The sequence below is a fragment of the Mirounga angustirostris genome, unplaced genomic scaffold (assembly GCF_029215605.1).
Source record: "Mirounga angustirostris isolate CCGP_5_RB_7025 unplaced genomic scaffold, mMirAng1.0.hap1 SCAF_11, whole genome shotgun sequence".
Lineage (NCBI taxonomy): Eukaryota > Metazoa > Chordata > Mammalia > Carnivora > Phocidae > Mirounga > Mirounga angustirostris.
In genome coordinates this window covers 60936140-60956677 of record NW_026991719.1, presented here as the reverse complement: position 1 = coordinate 60956677, position 20538 = coordinate 60936140, and the positions used below count along the sequence as shown (strand labels likewise).

Below are 20538 nucleotides of genomic sequence, written 5' to 3'. Positions count from 1 at the left end.
CATACATGATCTTGTTTTTTTTTACTTCTCTTTCTCTCTCGATGAGTCTGGTAAAGTTTATCAATTTTGTGGATCTTTTCAAAGAACCAGCTCCTACTTTTATTGATCTGTTCAATTTTTTTTTAGTACCTACTTCATTTAATTCTCTAATCTTTATTATTTCCTTCCTTCTACAGGTTTTGGGTTTTGTTTATTTCTCTTTTTCTAGTTCCTTAGATGTAACGTTTGGCTTGAGATTTTTCTTGCTTCTTGAGGTAGGAGTGTATTGCTATAAACTTCCCTCTTAGAACCACTTTTACTGTGTCCCAAAGGTTTTGGATGATTGAGTTTTCATTTTGATTTGTCTCCCTGTATTTTTTTAAATTTTCTCTTTGATGTCTTGCTTGTCCCATTCATTATTTAGTAGCATGTTATTTAACCTCCATGTATTTCTGGTCTTTCCAAATTTTTTTTTTTCTTGTCATTGATTTTTAGTTTCATAGCATTTTGGTCAGAAAAGATGAGTGATATTACTTCGATCTTTTTGAATTTGTTGAGACTTGTTTTGTAGCCTAATATGTGATCTGTTCTGGAGAATTTTCTATATGCACTTGAAAAGAATGTGTATTCTGCTGTTTTAGGATGGATTATTCTGAACATATCTTTTCAATCTATCTAGTCCACTGTGTCATTCAAAACCACTGTTTTCTTGTTGATTATCTGTTTGGATGATCTATCCATCAATGTCAGTTGGGTGTTAAAGTCCCCTACTATTAGTATCTATTAGTTCCTTTATGTTATTAACTACTTTAAGTATTGAATGCTCCCATGTTGGTGTATAAACAATTGTTATATCTTCTTGTTGGTTTCTCCCCTTCATGATTAGTGTTCTTCTTTGTCTCTTATTACGGTCTTTATTTTAAAGTCTATTTTTTCTGATATAAGTATTGCTACCTTGGCTTTCTTTTCATATCCATTTGCATGTTCAGTGCTTCTCCATCCCCTCAATTTCTATCTGCATGTGTCTTTAGGTCTGAGACCAGTCTCTTATAGGCAGCATATAGATGAGTCTTCTTTTTTATCCATTTTGTCACTCTGTGTCTTTTGACACAGAGTTGCTGATTCATTCTTCTGCCTCATCTAGTCTACTATTTATTCCATCTAATGTATTTTTAATTTCATGTTCTTCATCTCTGATTGGTTCTTTTATGTGTTTTCTATATATTTCATAAGGGTCTCACTGATGTCTTCTACTCTTCTCAAGTCCAGTGAGTATCTTTATAATCATTTCTTTATATTCTCTATCAAACATATGACTTATCTGTGTTTCACTTTGGTCTCTTTCTGTAATTTTATTCTGTTATTTCATTTGGGACATATTCCTCTGTCTCCTCATTTTGTCTTACTCTCTGTGTCTGTTTCTGTGTGTTAGGAAAGATAGCTATGTCTCCTGCACTTGAAAGTAATGGCCTTATGAAGAAGAGGTCCTGTAGTGCCCTACTGTGCAGTATCCCCTGTTCAGAACCTGGCACTTCAGGAATGTCTCCTATGTGTAATGCATACACCCTGCTGTTGTGGCTGAGCCATTTTTCCCCTCAGTCCAGTCATCCCCAATGGCTCTCTTTGCCTGTTGTCAGCAGTATTTTCTCCCTGTGGTGTTAGTGGGGCAGTGTGGGGACATCTTGGGCTTAGTTAAGTCAGACCAGGCATTTGCCAGAGGTGCAGTAGCATGTAACTGCAGGGTGTTTTCCCCATGTTGTCCCCTGAGAAGCTTTCATTGTGGGCAAAGCCTGGAGTCAAACCAGTTGTCTGCCTCCAGCCCTCTGCTGCAGCCTCAGTCCGAGTGGTTTGTGTGGTTATCTTTCCCTCTCTCCAAGGCAGGAGTCACTTTGGTGTAGTGCTGGTCACTGTAGGGCCTGCTTGCATACTGCCAGGCCTGTGGCACCACCATGTATGGGCTCTGGCCGAGAGCATATTGGAGAGTGTGCATCTACTGAATCATAGTGTGGGGGGTTGGTTGGTGGGGCGGTGGTGTTAGCAAGCTTTGTGTGCCCCTGGTCCTCTGTGGGAGGGGCCCTGCAGTGACAGACTGAGATGGGCTGTCTGGAGCAGTGAATTGGTAGAAGCACTGCATGGGGGGTCAAGGTGGCATTGCTAGCAATTTACAGTCCAACTCTAGGGCTGGGGAGGGAAATGGCATCTGCCAGTTCCTTTGTTCCTGGAGTTGTTTCCCTGTTAGTTCTCTCCCTCCATGACATGCTCTGAGATTAGTAAATAACTCCCTCCCATATGCCCCAGGCGACTTTCAGACTGCTGCTTCTATGCTGTATCTCCACAGGCTGTTTATTGTGCTGTCTTTTTAAGGGTAGGAACTCAGTTTCTTCTTGCCCACCAGCTCTCCCAGAGCTAAGCCTGCTGATTTTTTTAAAGTTCAGGTTTTAAGTCCTGCTGGTTTTAAGAGCTCATGAAATTCGGCCCCTCTCATTTTTAAATGCAAATGTTATGGGGGTTTATATTCCCTGTACAGACTTCCTAGTGTGGGGGTTTGTTTCTCTCCCCTTTTCATGCTCATGCCATCCTTCTCTCCTGCAGACAGTCCCAGGAGTCCCTTTAGTTCCTGACCCCGTCTCCACCCCTCCTACCCTCTTTGACATGGCCTTTTCTCTGCATTTTGTTGTGGAGTTTATTCCGCCAGTCTTCAGGTCATTTTCCAGGTTATTTACACTGATATGAGTGTTATCTAGTTGTATCTGTGGGAAGAGCTGAGCCTAGGGTTCTCCTACCCTGCCATTTTCTGGAAGTCTCCTTATCATCTATTTTTATGCTATCTACAAACAACTCACTTTAGAACCAAAGGTAAATGGTCTGAAAGTGAAAGGTTGGAAAAAGTTATTCTAAGCAGATAGTAATCAAAAGAGATCAAGGGTAGGTATACTAATATCACATTTAAAGAGGCTTTAAGCCAAAAAGTGTTACAGGATACAAAGAAGAAAACGACCATATTAGTGATGGTGATGCAGAGTAGAAAAGACCAGCCTTTGTCCCCCAACAAGCCAGATGGCTTCCCTGGTGAATTCTACCAAACAACTGAAGAATTAACATCAATCATTCTCAAATTCTTCCAAAATATTGGAGAAGACAGTACACTTCAAAACCCATTTTACAAGGATGACATTATCATGATACCAAAGCCAGACAAGGCCATTACAAGAAAAGAAAATTATAGGCCAATATGCTTGGTGAACAAAGATGCAAAATTCTTAACAAAATACTAGTAAACTATATTCAACAGCATATTAAAAAGATCATTCATCATGGCTAAGTGGGATTTATACTCAGGATATCAGTAGATGTGATATACTATATTTACAAAATGAAGGATAAAAATCATATGGTTATCTCAATAGATGCAGAAAAAGCATTTGACAAATTTCAACATCATTTCATGATTTAAAAAAAAGCTCTCAACAAATTAGGTGTGGAACAAATGTACCTCAACATTATAAGGCCATATATAACAAACCCACAGCTAACGTCATACACAATCAAAATCTGAAAGCTTTTCCTCTAAGATCAGGAACAGGACAAGGATGCCCATTCTCACCACGTCTGTTTAACAGTACTGGAAGTGCTAAGCTAGAGCACTTAGGAAAGGGAAAGAAAGAAAAGGCATACAAATCAGAAAGGAAGAATGAAGGGGGAGAAATTGGAGGGGGAGACGAACCATGAGAGACGATGGACTCTGAAAAACAAACTGAGGGTTCTAGAGGGGAGGGGGGTGGGAGGATGGGTTAGCCTGGTGATGGGTATTAAAGAGGGCACATATTGCATGGAGCACTGGGTGTTATATACAGACAATGAATCATGGAACACTACATCAAAAACTAATGATGTAATGTATGGTGATTAACATAACAATAAAAAATTTTTAAAAATTTGAAGGAAAAAGAAAGGAAGAAGTTAAGTTTTCTGTTTGTAGATGACATGATCTTACATATGGAAAATCCTAAAAAGCCCACAAAAAAACCTTTCAGAACTAATAAATTCAGTAATGTTGCAGGGTAAAAAAATTTAAAAAAACATAAGTCAGTTGCATTTCTATACATAAAAACAAACTATCCAAAAAAGAAGTTAAGAAAACAATTGCATTATAGTAGCATCAAAAAGAATAAAATATGTAGGAATAAATTTAACCAAAGAGTTGAAGGAACTGTACAAGAAAAACTATAAAACAATGATGAAAGAAATTGAAGAAGACACAAATAAATGGAAAGATTCCCTATGTTCATGAATTGGAAGAATTAATATTGTTAAAATGTCCATACACCCACAGCTATCTACAGTTTCAGTGCAATACCTCTCTGGATTCCAATGGCGTATTTTTTACAGAAATATAAAAAACAATCCTAAAATTCATTTGGAACCACAAAAGATCCTAAATAATTAAAGCAATTTTGAGCAAGAAAAACAAAGCTGGAGGCATTACACTTCCTGATTTCAAATTATATTATAAATTTATAGTAATCAAAACTACTCTACTGGCATAAAAAGAGACACATAAATGACTAGAACAGATTCAAGAGCTCAAAATAAACCCATGTATAGGCAGTCAATTAATCTTTAACAAAGTTGCCAAGGATACACAATGGGAAAATGATAATCTAATAAATGTGCTGGAGAAATTGGATATTCACATAGAAAAGAAGGAAATTGGATCTTTATCTCACAGAAATTCACTTTAAATGAATTAATGACTTAAACAAAAGACCTGAAACCATAATAATCTAAAAGAAAGACAAATAGAGGAAACCTCTTTGACATTGGTCTTGGCACAATATTTTGGATTTGACACCAAAGACACACATTACAAAGGCAAAAATAAACCAGTGGGACCACATCAAACTAAAAAGTTTCTGCATAGTAAAGGAAACAATCAATACAATAATAAGACAATCAATGGAATGGGAGAAATATTTGCAAACTACCTGATAAGCAGTTATTATGTAAAATATATATGTAACTCATATAACTCAATTGCAATAATAATAATAACCTTATTAAGAATGGTCAAAAGACCTGTATAGATGTTTTTCAAAAGAACATACAAACGGCACACAAGTCTATGAAAAGGTGCTCAACCTCTCTAATTGTAAGAAAAATGTAACTCAAAACCACAATGAGATAATACCCCACAACTGTCAGGATGGCTATTATCAAAAAGTCAAGGCATAAACAAGTGTTAGTGAGGATGTGGAGGAAAGGGAATCCTTGTTCACTGTTGGTGGGAATGTAAATTGCTACCACCATTATAGAAAACAGTATTGAGGTTCCTCAGAAATTAGCAATAGAGGGGCATCTGGGTGGCTCAGTTGGTTGAGCGTCTGCCTTCAGCTCGGGTCATGGTCCCAAGGTCTGGGATGGAGCCCCGCATTGGGCTTCCTGCTCAGCAGGGAAGTCTGCTTCTCCCTCTGTCCCTCACTCCTCTCTCACTCTCTCTCTCTCAAATAAATAAATAAAAATCTTAAAAAAAATTAACAATAGAACTACCATATGATCAAGAAATCCCACTTCTGGTGTATATCCAAAGGAAATGAAAACAGGTTACTGAAGAAGAGACATATGCACTCCCATGTTTATTGCAGCATTATTTATAGTCATAAAGATATAGAAACAACCTATGTGTTCATCAATGGATGAATAGATAGAGAAAATATGGAATATATGTATAATTGAATATTATTCAGTCTTTTAAAAATAAAGAAATCCCGCCATTTGCAACAACATGGATGTACCTAGAGGACATTATGCTAAGTGAAATAAGCCAGACACAGACATGTACTGCTTGATGATCTCTCTTATATGTGGAATCTTTTTTAAAAAAGGCAAACTCATAGTAATAGAGCAGAGTGGTGATTATCAGGAACTGGGAAGTGGGAGTTAGGGGAAATGTTGGCAAAAATATACAAAATTTCAGCTATAAAATGAATAAGTTGTGGAGACCTAATGTACAGCATGGTGTCTATAATTAATAATAATGTATTAATAATGTATTGTATAATTAAAATACTAAGAGAATAATCTCAAGTGTTATACCACAACAAAAATAATAACTATGTGAGGTGGCAGATATGTTAATTAGCTTTAAGTGGTAAGCATTTCACAATTTATATGTATATCAAAACATCACATTGCATATCTTAAATATATCCAATTTTTATCTGCCAGTCATACCTCAGTAAAGCCACAAAAAATAAAATGAATAAAATAAAATATTTAACCCACAAAAGAAGAGAGATGGACATTACATATTGATAAGATAGTCAATTCATCAAGAACATGCAGCAGTTATAAACAGAGTGTCCCAAAATATAGGAAGTAAAAACTAACAGAACTGAAGGAAAAAATACACAGTCCTATAGTAATTGGAGATTTCAATAACCCATTTTCAATTATGGATAGCACACCTACACAGATGATCAATACAGAAATGGAGGATTTCATAACACTGTAAACCAACTAGATGTAATACACATGTACAGAACACGCTACCCAAAAATAGAAGAGTAACAGGTTCTTCTCATGAGCACACAGGACATCCTCCAGTATAGACCATATGTAAGGATGCAAAACAAGTCTCAATAAGCTTAAAAGATTGTAATCATATAAAGGATCTTCTCTGACTTCAGTGGAATGAAACTAGAAATCAATAACTGAAGGAAAACTATAAATTCACAAATTTGTGAAATTGAACAACACTCTTAAACAACTAATGAATTAAATGAAAAATCACAAGGGAAATTTAAAAATTACTTTGAGATAAAATGAGAAACAGCATACCAAAACTTTTAAGATGCAATAAAGCAGTATTCGGTGGAAAATTTATAGCTATAAATACTTATATTATAAAAGGAGTAATATGTCAATTCAATATTCTTTACACCTTAAAGAATCAGAAAATGAAGAGCAATCTAACCCCAAAGTTAGCAGCAGTAAATAGTGATGATTGGAGCAAAGATAAAACCAAATAAGGAATAGAAAACAGTAGAAATAATCAATAAGACCAAAATTGGGACTTTGAAAACATCGACAAAATTAAGAAACTTTTAGCTAGACTGAACAAAGAGAGGACACAAATTACTGATATCAGAAATGAAAGTGGGACATTACTACAGACCTTATAGAAACAGAAAGAATTATAATAGTATGAGGGATTGTGTGCCAATAAATTAGAAACCTAGATAAAAAGGAAAAATTCCTAGAAATACACAAACTACCAAAAATGACTCAAGAAGAAATAAAAAAAATTTTGAATATACCTAAAATAAGTAAAGAGATTTATTAATCAAAAACCAATCAACAAAGAAAAGCTCAGGACTAGATGGTTTCACAGGTAAATTCAATCAGAAGAATAATTAACATGAGTCCTTCTCAAAATCTTCCAAAAAACAAAGAGAGAGAAGTGAGGAACACATTCTCTAACCAGTGAAAGTAGGCAAGGAAAAAAAAGGCATCCAAATTGGATAGAAAAAAGTAAAATTACCTCTGTTCACAGATAGTTTGATCTTATATGTCAAAAAACCCTAAAGATCCTGCCAAAAAACCTGTTAGAAGTAATAAATTAATTCAGCAAAATTGCGGGATACAAAATCAACACACAGCAATCAGTTGCATTTCTATATACAAACAATGAATAATCAGAAAAATTAAAACAATTACATTTACTATCATGAAAAAAATAAAATACTTAGGAATAAATTTCATCAAGGAGGTGAAAATCTCAGTACACTGAAAACTAAAAACTGTTGCTAAAAGCAATTAGATACAAATAAATGGAAAGACAACTCATGTTCATGGATTGGAAAAATTAATATTGTTAAGAATGTCATCACTACCCAAAGTAGTCTACAGATTTGATGCAGTCTCTATCAAAATCCCAATGATATTTTTGCATAAATAGAAAATTCCATCTTAAAATTCATATGAAATCTCAAGGGACCCCAAATAGCTAAAATAATCTTGAAAAAGAACAAAGTTGCAGGTCTCACTTATTCATTTCTAAACTTACTACAAAGCTACAGTAATCAAAACAGTGTGGTGCAGATACAAAGACTAATGGAATAGAAGTAAGAGCCTACTAATAAACCCTCACATATATGGTCAGGTGATTTTTGAAAAGGGTATCAAGGGGGCGGAGCAAGATGGCGGAGGAGTAGGAGACCTGGATTTCGTCTCCTCTCAGGAATTCAGCTGGATAGGGATCAAACCATTCTGAACACGTACAAACTAAACAGGAGATCGAAGAAAAGAAGAGCAACAACTCTCTCATCAGAAAAGCGACCACTTTCTGGAAGGTAGGACGTGCGGAGAAGTGAATCCGAGGCGATATTCGGGAGGATAGACGGCGGGGGAGGGGCCTCCGTCGGCCGCTTCTGGCAAGTGATAGAGCCGCGGAGCACAAAATCGGAACTTTTAAAAGTCTGCTCCGCTGAGGGACGTCACTCTGGTGGCTAAGTGGGGGGTGGAACCCTCTGGGACAGTGTGGTCTCAGGACCCTCGGGGTCACAGAAAGACCGGGGGTGCCTGAGGGCGGCAGAGCTCCCAGGTAATGGAGCAGGGAAGCCGGCTGCAGAGGCAGAGCCCAGGCGCGGGCTCTCAGCTCAGGGTTGCCATAAACCGTGATCCGCGGCACAGTCGGGGCCCCTACTCCTCCAGCAGGGACCCAACAAGCGGCAGATCCGGGGAGACTCACCTTCCTCCCCCGGGAGGAGCCGCGCGGGAGTGCACCGCAGGGATCTGCTGGGTTTGGAGACTCCACCCGGGGTCGGGTGCCAGAGATAGAGGCATGTGGTCGCAGGCCGGGTGAGCACGGAGTGCGGCCCGGAGACCAGGGAGACGGGAGTGACTGACGGCTTTTCTCTGGGGGCTCACTGAGGAGCGGGGCCCCGAGTTCTCGGCTCCTCTGGGGCAGAGATTGGGAGGCCTCCATTTTCACTCTCCGCCTCCAAAGCTGTACGGAAAGCTCGCAGGGAACAAAAGCCCCGGAGAGCAAACCCGAGCAGATTACTTAGCCGGGAGGGGGCAAGGGTGGAGCAATTCCGCCTCCGGCAGAGACATTTGGAAACCACGGCAACAGGCCCCTCCCCAGAAGATCAGCGAGAACAGCCAGCCAAGACCAAGTTTACCGATCAATGAGAACGACAGAACTCCAGCGCTAGGGAACTACTGCACATAGAATTCACGGCTTTTTTACCATGATTCTTTAGTCTTTTAAAGTTAATTTTTTTTTAACTGTCTTTTTGTCTTTTTATTTCTTTTTGAATTTTTCTTTTTCCCTTTTTCAACCAACATCTTATCAATCCCTTTTTTAAAAAAAAAATTTATATTTTTCATTTTTAGAGTCATATTCTATCCCTTCATAGTAGTTACCCATATTTTTGGCTTCTATATATAAGTTGTTCTCCCTTTAAAATTTTGAGATAGTTTCTTCTAACAGATTAAAATATACCCTAAATCTCTAGTATATGGTGTTTTCTATTCCCCTGCCTGATCACATCCTCTCCCTTTTTTTTCTTTTTCTTTTTTCTTTTTTTAAATCCTCTTCTTTCTTTTTTCAAACAACTTCTTATCAATTCCTTTTATGAAATTTTTTATAATTTCCATTTTTACAGTCATATTCCATCCCTTCATATCAACCCTTATTTTTGTACATATATAAGTTTTTCTTTCTTTAAAATTTTGGGAGGCACTTTCTTCTAAAAGACCAAAATACACCCCAAATCTAGTGTGTGGCACTGATCTATATACCATATAGATCATATTTGATCACATTCTGGTTTTTCTTTTTTGTTGTTTTGTTTGTTTTTGTTTTTATCTTTATCTTTTTCTCTTTTTTTCTTTTTCTTTTTTCTCTCTTTCCCTTTCTTATCCCACTGCTTCAGGTCTTTTCTGATTTGTTTAGAGTATATTTGCTGGGGACGTGGTTACTCTGCTAGCATTTTGTTCTCTCATTAATCTATTCTCCTCTGCACAAAATGACAAGACGGAAAAAATCACCTCAACAAAAAGAACAAGAGGTAGTACCGACTGCCAGGGACCTACTCAATACGGACATTAGTACGATGTCAGATCTAGAGTACAGAATCATCACTTTAAAGATACTAGCTGGGCTTGAAAAAAATATGGAAGTTATTAGAGAAACCCTTTCTGGAGAAGTAAAAGGACTAAAATCCAACCAAGTAGAAATCAAAAAGGCTATTAATGAGGTGCAATCAAAAATGGGGGCGCTAACTGCTAGAATAAATGAGGCAGAAGAGAGAATCAGTAATATAGAAGATGAAATGATGGAAAATAAAGAAGCTGAGAAAAAGAGAGATAAACAACTACTGGATCACGAGGGCAGAATTCGAGAGATAAGCGATACCATAAGACGAAACAACATTAGAATAATTGGGATCCCAGAAGAAGAAGAAAGAGAGAGAGGGCAAGAAGGTATAATGGAGCAAATTATAGCAGAGAACTTCCCTAATTTGGGGAAAGAAACAGGCATGAAAATCCAGGAAGCACAGAGAACCCCTCTCAAAATCAATAAAAATAGGTCAACTCCCCGACATCTAATAGTAAAACTTACGAGTCTCATAGACAAAGAGAAAATCCTGAAAGCAGCTCGGGAGAAGAGATATGTAACCTACAAGGGTAGAAACATTAGATTGGCAACAGACCTATCCACAGAGACCTGGCAGGCCAGAAAGGACTGGCAGGATATATTCAGAGCACTAAATGAGAAAAATATGCAGCCAAGAATACTCTATCCAGCTAGGCTGTCATAGAAAATTGAAGGACAGATAAAAAGCTTCCAGGACAAACAAAAACTAAAGGAATTTGCAAACACAAAACCAGCCCTACAGGAAATCTTGAAAGGGGTCCTCTAAGCAAAGAGAGAGCCTAAAAGCAACATAGACCAGAAAGGAACACAGACAATATACGGTAACAGTCACCTTACAGGCAATACAATGGCACTAAATTCCTATCTTTCAATAGTTACCCTGAATGTAAATGGGCTAAATGCCCCAATCAAAAGACACAGGCTAACAGACTGGATTAAAAAACAAGACCCATCGATATGCTGTCTGCAAGAGACTCATTTTAGAACCAAAGACACCCCCAGATGGAAAGTGAGGGGGTGGAAAACCATTTACCATGCTAATGGACACCAAAAGAAAGCTGGGGTGGCAATCCTTATATCAGACAAATTAGATTTTAAACCAAAGACTGTAATAAGAGATGAGGAAGGACACTATATCCTACTTAAAGGATCTATCCAACAAGAAGATCTAACAATTGTAAATATCTATGCCCCTAACATGGGAGCAGCCAATTATATAAGGCAATTAATAACAAAAGCAAAGAAACACATCGACAACAATACAATAATAGTGGGGGACTTTAACATCCCCCTCACTGAAATGGACAGATCGTCTAAGCAAAAGATCAACAAGGAAATAAAGACTTTAAATGATACACTGGACCAAATGGACTTCACAGACATATTCAGAACATTCCACCCCAAAGCAACAGAATACACATTCTTCTCTAGTGCCCATGGAACATTTTCCAGAATAGATCACATCCTAGGTCATAAATCAGGTCTCAACCGGTACCAAAAGATTGGGATCATTCCCTGCCTATTTTCAGACCACAATGCTTTGAAACTAGAACTCAATCACAAGAGGGAAGTCAGGAAGAACTCAAATACATGGAGGCTAAAAAGCATCCTACTGAAGAATGAATGGGTCAACCAGGAAATTAAAGAAGAATTAAAAAAATACATGGAAACCAATGAAAATGAAAACACAACTGTTCAAAATCTTTGGGATGCAGCAAAGGCAGTCCTAAGAGGAAAGTATATAGCAATACAAGCCTTTCTCAAGAAACAAGAAAGGTCTCAAGTACACAACCTAACCCTACACCTAAAGGAGCTGGAGAAAGAACAGCAAATAAAGCCTAAACCCAGCAGGAGAAGAGAAATAATAAAGATCAGAGCAGAAATCAATGAAATAGAAACTAAAAGAACAGTAGAACAGATCAACGAAAGTAGGAGGTGGTTCTTTGAAAGAATTAACAAGATTGATAAACCCCTGGCCAGACTTATCAAAAAGAGAAGAGAAATGACCCAAATCAACAAAATCATGAATGAAAGAGGAGAGATCACAACCAACACCAAAGAAATACAAACAATTATAAGAACATATTATGAGCAACTCTATGCCAGCAAATTAGATAACCTGGAAGAGATGGATGCATTCCTAGAGATGTATCAACTACCAAAACTGAACCAGGATGAAATAGAAAACCTGAACAGACCTATAACCACTAAGGAAATTGAAGCAGTCATCAAAAATCTCCCAAAAAACAAAAGCCCAGGGCCAGATGGCTTCCCAGGGGAATTCTACCAAACATTTCAAGAAGAATTAATACCTATTCTTCTGAAACTGTTCCAAAAAATAGAAACGGAAGGAAAACTTCCAAACTCATTCTATGAGACCAGCATCACCTTGATCCCAAAACCAGACAAAGACCCCATCAAAAAGGAGAATTACAGACCAATATCCCTGATGAACATGGATGCAAAAATTCTCACCAAAATACTAGCCAATAGGATCCAACAGTACATTAAAAGGATTATTCACCATGACCAAGTGGGATTTATCCCTGGGCTGCAAGGTTGGTTCAACATCCGCAAATCAATCAATGTTATACAATACATTAACAAAAGAAAGAACAAGAACCATATGATCCTCTCAATCGATGCAGAAAAAGCTTTTGACAAAGTACAGCATCCTTTCTTGATTAAAACTCTTCAGAGTATAGGGATAGAGGGTACATACCTCAATATCATAAAAGCCATCTATGAAAAACCTACAGCAAATATTATTCTCAATGGGGAAAAACTGAGAGCTTTCCCCCTAAGGTCAGGAACGCGGCAGGGATGTCCACTATCACCACTGCTATTCAACATAGTATTGGAAGTCCTAGCCACAGCAATCAGACAACAAAAAGACATCAAAGGCATCCAAATTGGCAAAGACGAAGTCAAACTCTCACTCTTTGCAGATGATATGATACTTTATGTGGAAAACCGAAGACTACACCCCAAAACTGCTAGAACTCATACAGGAATTCAGTAAAGTGGCAGGATATAAAATCAATGCACAGAAGTCAGTGGCATTCCTATACACCAACAACAAGACAGAAGAAAGAGAAATTAAGGAGTCGATCCCATTTACAATTGCACCCAAAACCATAAGATACCTAGGAATAAATCTAACCAAAGAGACAAAGGATCTGTACTCAGAAAACTATAAAATACTCATGAAAGAAATTGAGGAAGACACAAAGAAATGGAAAAACGTTCCATGCCTATGGATTGGAAGAACAAATATTGTGAAGATGTCAATGCTACCTAGAGCAATCTACACATTCAATGCAATCCCCATCAAAATATCATCCACTTTTTTCAAAGAAATGGAACAAATAATCCTAAAATTTGTATGGAACCAGAAAAGACCCCGCATAGCCAGAGGAATATTGAAAAAGAAAAGCAAAGCCGGCGGCATCACAATTCCGGACTTCAAGCTCTATTACAAAGCTGTCATCATCAAGACAGCATGGTACTGGCACAAAAACAGACACATAGATCAATGGAACAGAATAGAGAGCCCAGAAATGGACCCTCAACTCTATGGTCAACTCATCTTTGACAAAGCAGGAAAGAATGTCCAATGGAACAAAGACAGTCTCTTCAACAAATGGTGTTGGGAAAATTGGATAGCCACATGGAAAAGAATGAAACTGGACCATTTCCTTACACCACACACAAAAATAGACCCCAAATGGTTGAAAGACCTCAATGTGAGACAGGAGTCCATCCAAATCCTAAAGGAGAACACAGGCAGCAACCTCTTTGACCTCAGCCGAAGCAACTTCTTCCTAGAAACATCGCCAAAGGCAAGGGAAGCAAGGGCAACAATGAACTATTGGGACTTCATCAAGATAAAAAGCTTTTGCAAAGCAAAGGAAACAGTCAACAAAACCAAAAGACAACCGACAGAATGGGAGAAGATATTTGCAAATGACATATCAGATAAAGGGCTAGTATCCAAAATCTATAAAGAACTCATCAATCTCAACACCCAAAGAACAAAGAATCCAATCAAGAAATGGGCAGAAGACATGAACAGACATTTTTCCAAAGAAGACATCCAAATGGCCAACAGACACATGAAAAAGTGCTCAACATCGCTCAGCATCAGGGAAATCCAAATCAAAACCTCAATGAGATACCACCTCACACCAGTCAGAATGGCTAAAATTAACAAGTCAGGAAACGACAGATGTTGGCGGGGATGCGGAGAAAGGGGAACCCTCCTACACTGTTGGTGGGAATGCAAGCTGGTGCAGCCACTCTGGAAAACTGTATGGAGGTTCCTCAAAAAGTTGAAAATAGAGCTACCATATGATCCAGCAATGGCACTACTGGGTATTTACCCCAAAGATACAAAAGTAGGGATCCGAAGGGGTACGTGCACCCCGATGTTTATAGCAGCAATGTCCACAATAGCCAAACTGTGGAAAGAGCCAAGATGTCCATTGACAGATGAATGGATAAAGAAGAAGTGGTATATATATATACAATGGAATATTATGCAGCCATCAAAAGGAATGAGATCTTGCCATTTGCAACGACGTGGATGGAACTGGAGAGTATTTTGTTGAGTGAAATAAGTCAAAAAGAGAAAGACATGTATCATATGATCTCACTGATATGAGGAATTCTTAATCGCAGGAAACAAACTGAGTATTGTTGGAGTGGGGGGTGGGGTGGGAGGGATGGGGTGACTGGGTGATAGACACTGGGGAGGGTATGTGCTCTGGTAAGCACTGTGAATTGTGCAAGACTGTTGAATCTCAGATCTGTACCTCTGAAACAAATAATGCAATATATGTTAAGAAAAGAAAAGAAAAGAAAAGAAGAAGAAGAAGAAGAAGATGAAGAAGGGAGAAGGAGAAGGAGAAGGAGAAGGAGAAGAGAAGGAGAAGGAGAAGGAGAAGAAGGTAGCGGGAGGGGAAGAATGAAGTGGGGGAAATCGGAGGGGTAGACGAACCATGAGAGACGATGGACTCTGAAAAACAAACAGGGTTCTAGAGGGGAGGGGGTGGGAGGATGGGTTAGCCTGGTGGTGGGTTTTGAGGAGGGCACATTCTGCATGGAGCACTGGGTGTTGTGCACAAACAATGAATCATGGAACACTTCATCTAAAACTAATGATGTAATGTATGGGGATTAACATAAGAATAAAAAAAAAGGGTATCAAGACCATTCAATGGGGAAAAGATGGTCTTTTCAACAAATGGTACTGGGAAAACTGGACATGCACATGCAAAATAATGAAGTTGGACCCTTACACCATATACAAAAATTAGCTCAAATGGAAAGCTACAGAACCTTTAGAAAAAAAATATGGGGGTTGGTGGTGCCTGGGTGGCTCAGTTGGTTAAGCATCTGCCTTTGGCTCAGGTCATGATCTCAGGGTCTTGGGATTGAGCCCCCATTGGACTCTCTGCTCAGCGGGTAGTCTGCTTCTCCCTCTCCTTCTGCTCCTCCACCCCCCAATTCGTGCTTTTTCACACATGTGCTCTCTCACTCTCTCTCAATCTCAAGTAAATAAATAAATAAATAATCTTTAGGAAAAAACATAGGGAATAAGTTTCATGACTTTGGATCTGGCAATGACTTCTTGGACATGACATCAAAAGCAAAGGAAACAAAAGTAAAGGTAAACTGGACTACATTAAAATTTAAACTTCTGGACATCAAGCCACAAGCAATAGAGTGAAAAGGTAACCTAAGGAATGGGAGAAAATGTTCACAAATTATATACTCAATAAATGTCAAGTATCCAGAATATATAAAGATTCTTACAACTCAACAACAAAAAGACAAACAACCCAACTAATAAATGGGCAAATGATTTGACTAGACATTTCTCTAAAGAATATATGTGAATGGCCAACAAGCACATGAAAAGATGATTGACATCATTAGTCAATAGAGAAATGTAAATCAAGACTACAGTGAGATACCACTTCACACCCACTAAGAAGTCCAAAATATAAATACATACATACGTACATATATATGTACATACATACAGAAAAGAGAGAGAGAGAGAGAAAGAAGGAAGGGAGGGAGGGAGAGAACAAGTGTTAATGTGGATGTGGGAAATTCTGGATCCTCATATATTGCTACCGGGAATGTAAAATGGTACAGCTGGTGTGGAAGACAGTTTTTCAGTTTCTCATAAAGTTAAATATAAAATTATCTTGTGATCCAGCAATTCTATTCCTAGGTATATACTCAAATTGAAAACAGGTGTTCAAAAGTTATACACAATTGTTCATAGAGCACTAGTCACTATGGCCAGAAGATGGAAATGGAATATTCATCAACAGACGAATGGATAAACCAAGGGTGGTATGTCCATAAATGGAATATTATCCAGGTATAACAAGGAGTGCATTACTGATACATGCCACAGCCTGGATGAACCCTGAAAACATTACGCTAATTGAAAGACACCAGACACCAAAGACCACATATTGTTTGATACCATTTGTATGCAATATCCAGAAAGGAAGGAAATCTAATGAGACAGGAAGTAGATTAATGGTTGCTAGGATCTGGGGATGGGGGAAATAAGGAATTATAGCTCAATGCATATGGGGTTTCCTTTTGAGGTGATGAAAATATTCTGGAAGTAGATAGTGGTGATGGCTGCCCAACACTGTGAATGTACTAAATGCCACTGTGTACACTATGAAATGTGCACTTTAAAATGGAATTTTATGTTATGTGAATTTTAGCTCAATAGAAATAATTGTCCCCTCCACCCTATTTAGGAAGCTTATAGGCCAATAGAAAGGCTGAATGGTTGGGAATTTTGTAGGCCTAAATTTACTGGGTGGGATGATGGTAAGATTTAGATAAGAACTGCAAATGTCTAACACTTCAGACCACATCTTCATCATTTTTAATTGGTAAAAAGAAAAGGTGAGTCTTTGGGGACTATTTGATAGCCATGATATTCATTTCACTAATACCAAATACATCCCAATCTATCACCCATTGCCCACCCAAAATGTGTTTACTGGTTCATTGCATTCTAATCCTCAGAAAGGCTTGGTTAGTGCCAGAAATAGGGCATCCAAACATGACATCTTATTCCAATCCAAAACTTACTTGTTGAATAGCCACAAGGTTTTCATCACATACTAACAGTAACAACCCTGCCTCTGCCTTTCAAGCAGGTACAGTATGCCACACAAAAGTTATATTCCCCAGGACAGCCCCCAAATTAGAGGGCTGTTCCAAGTGCTACTTTTAATTATCAGAATTAAAAGGAATTGGTTAAAACTTTATACTACAAACTAGAATAGTTAAAATTTAAAATGATAGTATAAAATATTTTTAAATGATTTAAGAAATTAGACTTGTAAAAGAAACTTTTAATTATTATACAGTACTTTTACACCAATCTTATGAAGTAGGTATTATTTCCTCTATTTTACAGATGAAGAAACTTGGGTTGAGAGTGTCCGATTTTCCAAAGTGATTTTTTAATTATTAAGTGGAAGAGATGAGGTTTAAACCCCCAAAATCTGATCACAGATCCTTTTCTTTTTCACCTCTGCCTACCTTTTGGCCCAGACAGAAGAAAGCTTTCAAGTCTGTGTTACTTTGGAAAATTGTTGACATATCTTTTGCAAGATTAGCAAAGTGTGGTGCCAACATTGGCAATAAGCTTCATACCAGACTAAAAATTTCTGCAATAATAAGAATACCCAAATTTCTACTCATTTGTGAGCTTAGAATATAGTGTCACAAGCAGTCTCATCCAGCTTCTCTAAGAGTGTAACCTATGAAAAATACCTACAACTTAATAACAATCATAGTTAATCATCAACAGGGTCCTGGCAGCAAGGTATCATACATATGTATATAACATCATATTATGGTATAATGGAGTGGAAAGGGCACAAGTCTTGGAATCAGGTGAACTGGGTTTGGAGGAATCAGGTGAACTGGGTTTGGAGCTTAGTTTTGCTACATACTAGTTAGTGAGTATAACCATGGACAAAGTCTTGATCTTGCTAAGTTTTCTTTATTTATAAAACAATACTACCTATCACGTGGACTTATGAAGATTGAGATAAAAGCCAGATAAAATAATTAAGATAATTATGCTGAGAAAGTTATAAGCCAAATTGGTACCTAGACTTCAAGGGTAGATAACAAATATTTTCACCTAAATAGTTATTGTTGTTTTTAACATTTTCTGTGAACCTTGGAAAATAAAGTCTCACCTCTTACTTCTGCTTCTAGTTCCACTTGTCCTATTCAGACAAGGAACGCTATGAAAATGAAGAGAGACCTGAGGTCCAGAAGCAGATGCTCATCGATATGGCCAAAAAGCTACCAGTTTACACAAGAACTGGGAGTGGAGGTCAGTTCATCCAAAGTCACCTAGAGAAATGGCAAGTCACATTTTGAGATCGGCAAGGACCTCAAAAAGGCTAAGTCATATATATCCACAGGCTCATCTGTATACCTAGCACTGGAGTCTACCACTAACATTTTGCTATGTTACATTATCATATATCTGTCCACAAATCCATCCCTCATCTATCATCCATCAAGCCATCTTATTTTTTCATACATTTCAAACTAAGTAGCAAATATCAGTACACATCTACCTAAATATTTTATCATTCTTTTTTGAGTGAAATTTGCATACAAAGACACATACAAATCTTAAGTGTGCCGTTCAGTGTTTTGACAGATGTACACATTTGTGTAACTAAAACCTCTATAAACATTACCACATGCCGAGAAAGTTTTCTCATGCTCCTTCCCAGTCACTCCCACCAATCACCACCAAGGCAACCACTATTCTGATAGTTTTCCATCATAGATTAGTTTTACCACTCTAGAATTTTATATAAATGTAATCATACAGTATTACTGTTGTGTCTGGCTTCTTTTATTTAGCATAATATTTTGAGATTCCTTCACATTTCTGTGTATTTTATTCCTTTTATTGCTGAGTAGTATTTCATTGTATGAATATATCATAGTTTGTTTATCCATTCACCAGTAGATGCACATTTGGTGTTTCCAGTGCTTAGCTATCATGAGTAAATCTGCTATGAATATTCTTGTATAAGTATTTGTGCAGAGATATGTCATCTTTCTTGGGTAAATGTCCACTATGGAGTTTTACTCTTAGTTTTCATCTGTATGACTAAAATAGTACTAGCTGAACAAGTTTTCCACCTTTCAAAATTTGAAACTCAAACCTCTTGACAAGTCATCCTAATGTTTCTAATAAGGAAGATTGTGTTTTAAGGCTTTGGGAATTATACTGTTAGACATTTATGTTCATCTGTTTATCATTTATTTATTCAGTTATCATTTATTAAGATCCTGTGTGGCAATTGGGGGAATTTTAGTATGATCTGGGTATTAGATATTAAGGACTTACTATTAATTTTGTTAGAGCATTGATGTCATGGTAGTCATGATTTTTTAAAAGTCTTCATGCATACTGAAATATGGTGAAAAGTAGACAGGAAATTATTTGTATAATTTCTCACAGTAGTAAACAGAATGATGGATAGAAGAGATTGGTTACAAACTAAAGGTGTATGGGATGAATTAGATCCAAGATAAATTTTGTTTGATCTCTAATGTATCATTTAAAACTTTGTATTTGTTACTGATTTTTAACAACTAGAATATTTCCACATGAAAGTCCTTATTTTTGGCTTCTCCTGAAAACTCGGACACTCTGGCAATATTCAGTCTGCATTTTCACATGGCAAAAACTAGCTAAAGCTGAGTAGTAGCCACACTCTTTAAATAAGGCATGCATTCTCAGGTTCCCTCACAGTCTCCAACTAGCTGCTTCACTCACTACTCACTAGTCTCTGGACCCTTGAATCATTTGTTTGCAGCCCTATGATATAGAGAAGGCTTCTCTGAGGAAATATCTTTTGGTTTGAGACCTGAATAATAAAAACCAGCAGGAAGTAAAGAGCAGAGGAACTGGCATCCCAGGCAGAAGGTACTGCAAGTACAAAGGCCCTTAGACAGGAGCAAGCTTGCAGTATTAGAAGAACAGCCAGCCAGCCATGTGACTGGAGTATAGCAGGTGGAGAGTGATACCAGTTAAAACTGAAGAGGCAAGCAGAGGCCAGATGATACAGGCCATGGTAAGGAGTTTGGATTTTATTCTAATGGTGTTGGAAGTCCACTGAAGGTTTTAAGTAAAAAGTGATATAATCTGATTTCCATTTTAACAGATCATCTAGCTATTCTATAGAGAACATATTATGGGGAACAAGAATGAAAAAGTAAATAATTAGGCATCTGTTGCTGTAATCTAAATGAGAGATGATGGTGGCTTAAACTGGGCAATGATATTACTATATCTTTACAAACAT

At 37.6% G+C, this 20538-nt stretch overlaps 1 protein-coding gene across 1 annotated transcript in view; it reads left to right on the top strand.

The window, feature by feature from the left end:
* The window catches only part of ZDHHC15 (zinc finger DHHC-type palmitoyltransferase 15), a 153745-nt gene that overhangs the window by 71721 nt on the left and 61486 nt on the right, over positions 1-20538 (top strand). Inside the window, exon 4 of the mRNA XM_045879768.3 lies at positions 18419-18539. Within this exon, the coding sequence (XP_045735724.1) occupies positions 18419-18539 (121 nt within the window). The remainder of the gene's footprint in view (positions 1-18418; positions 18540-20538) is intronic.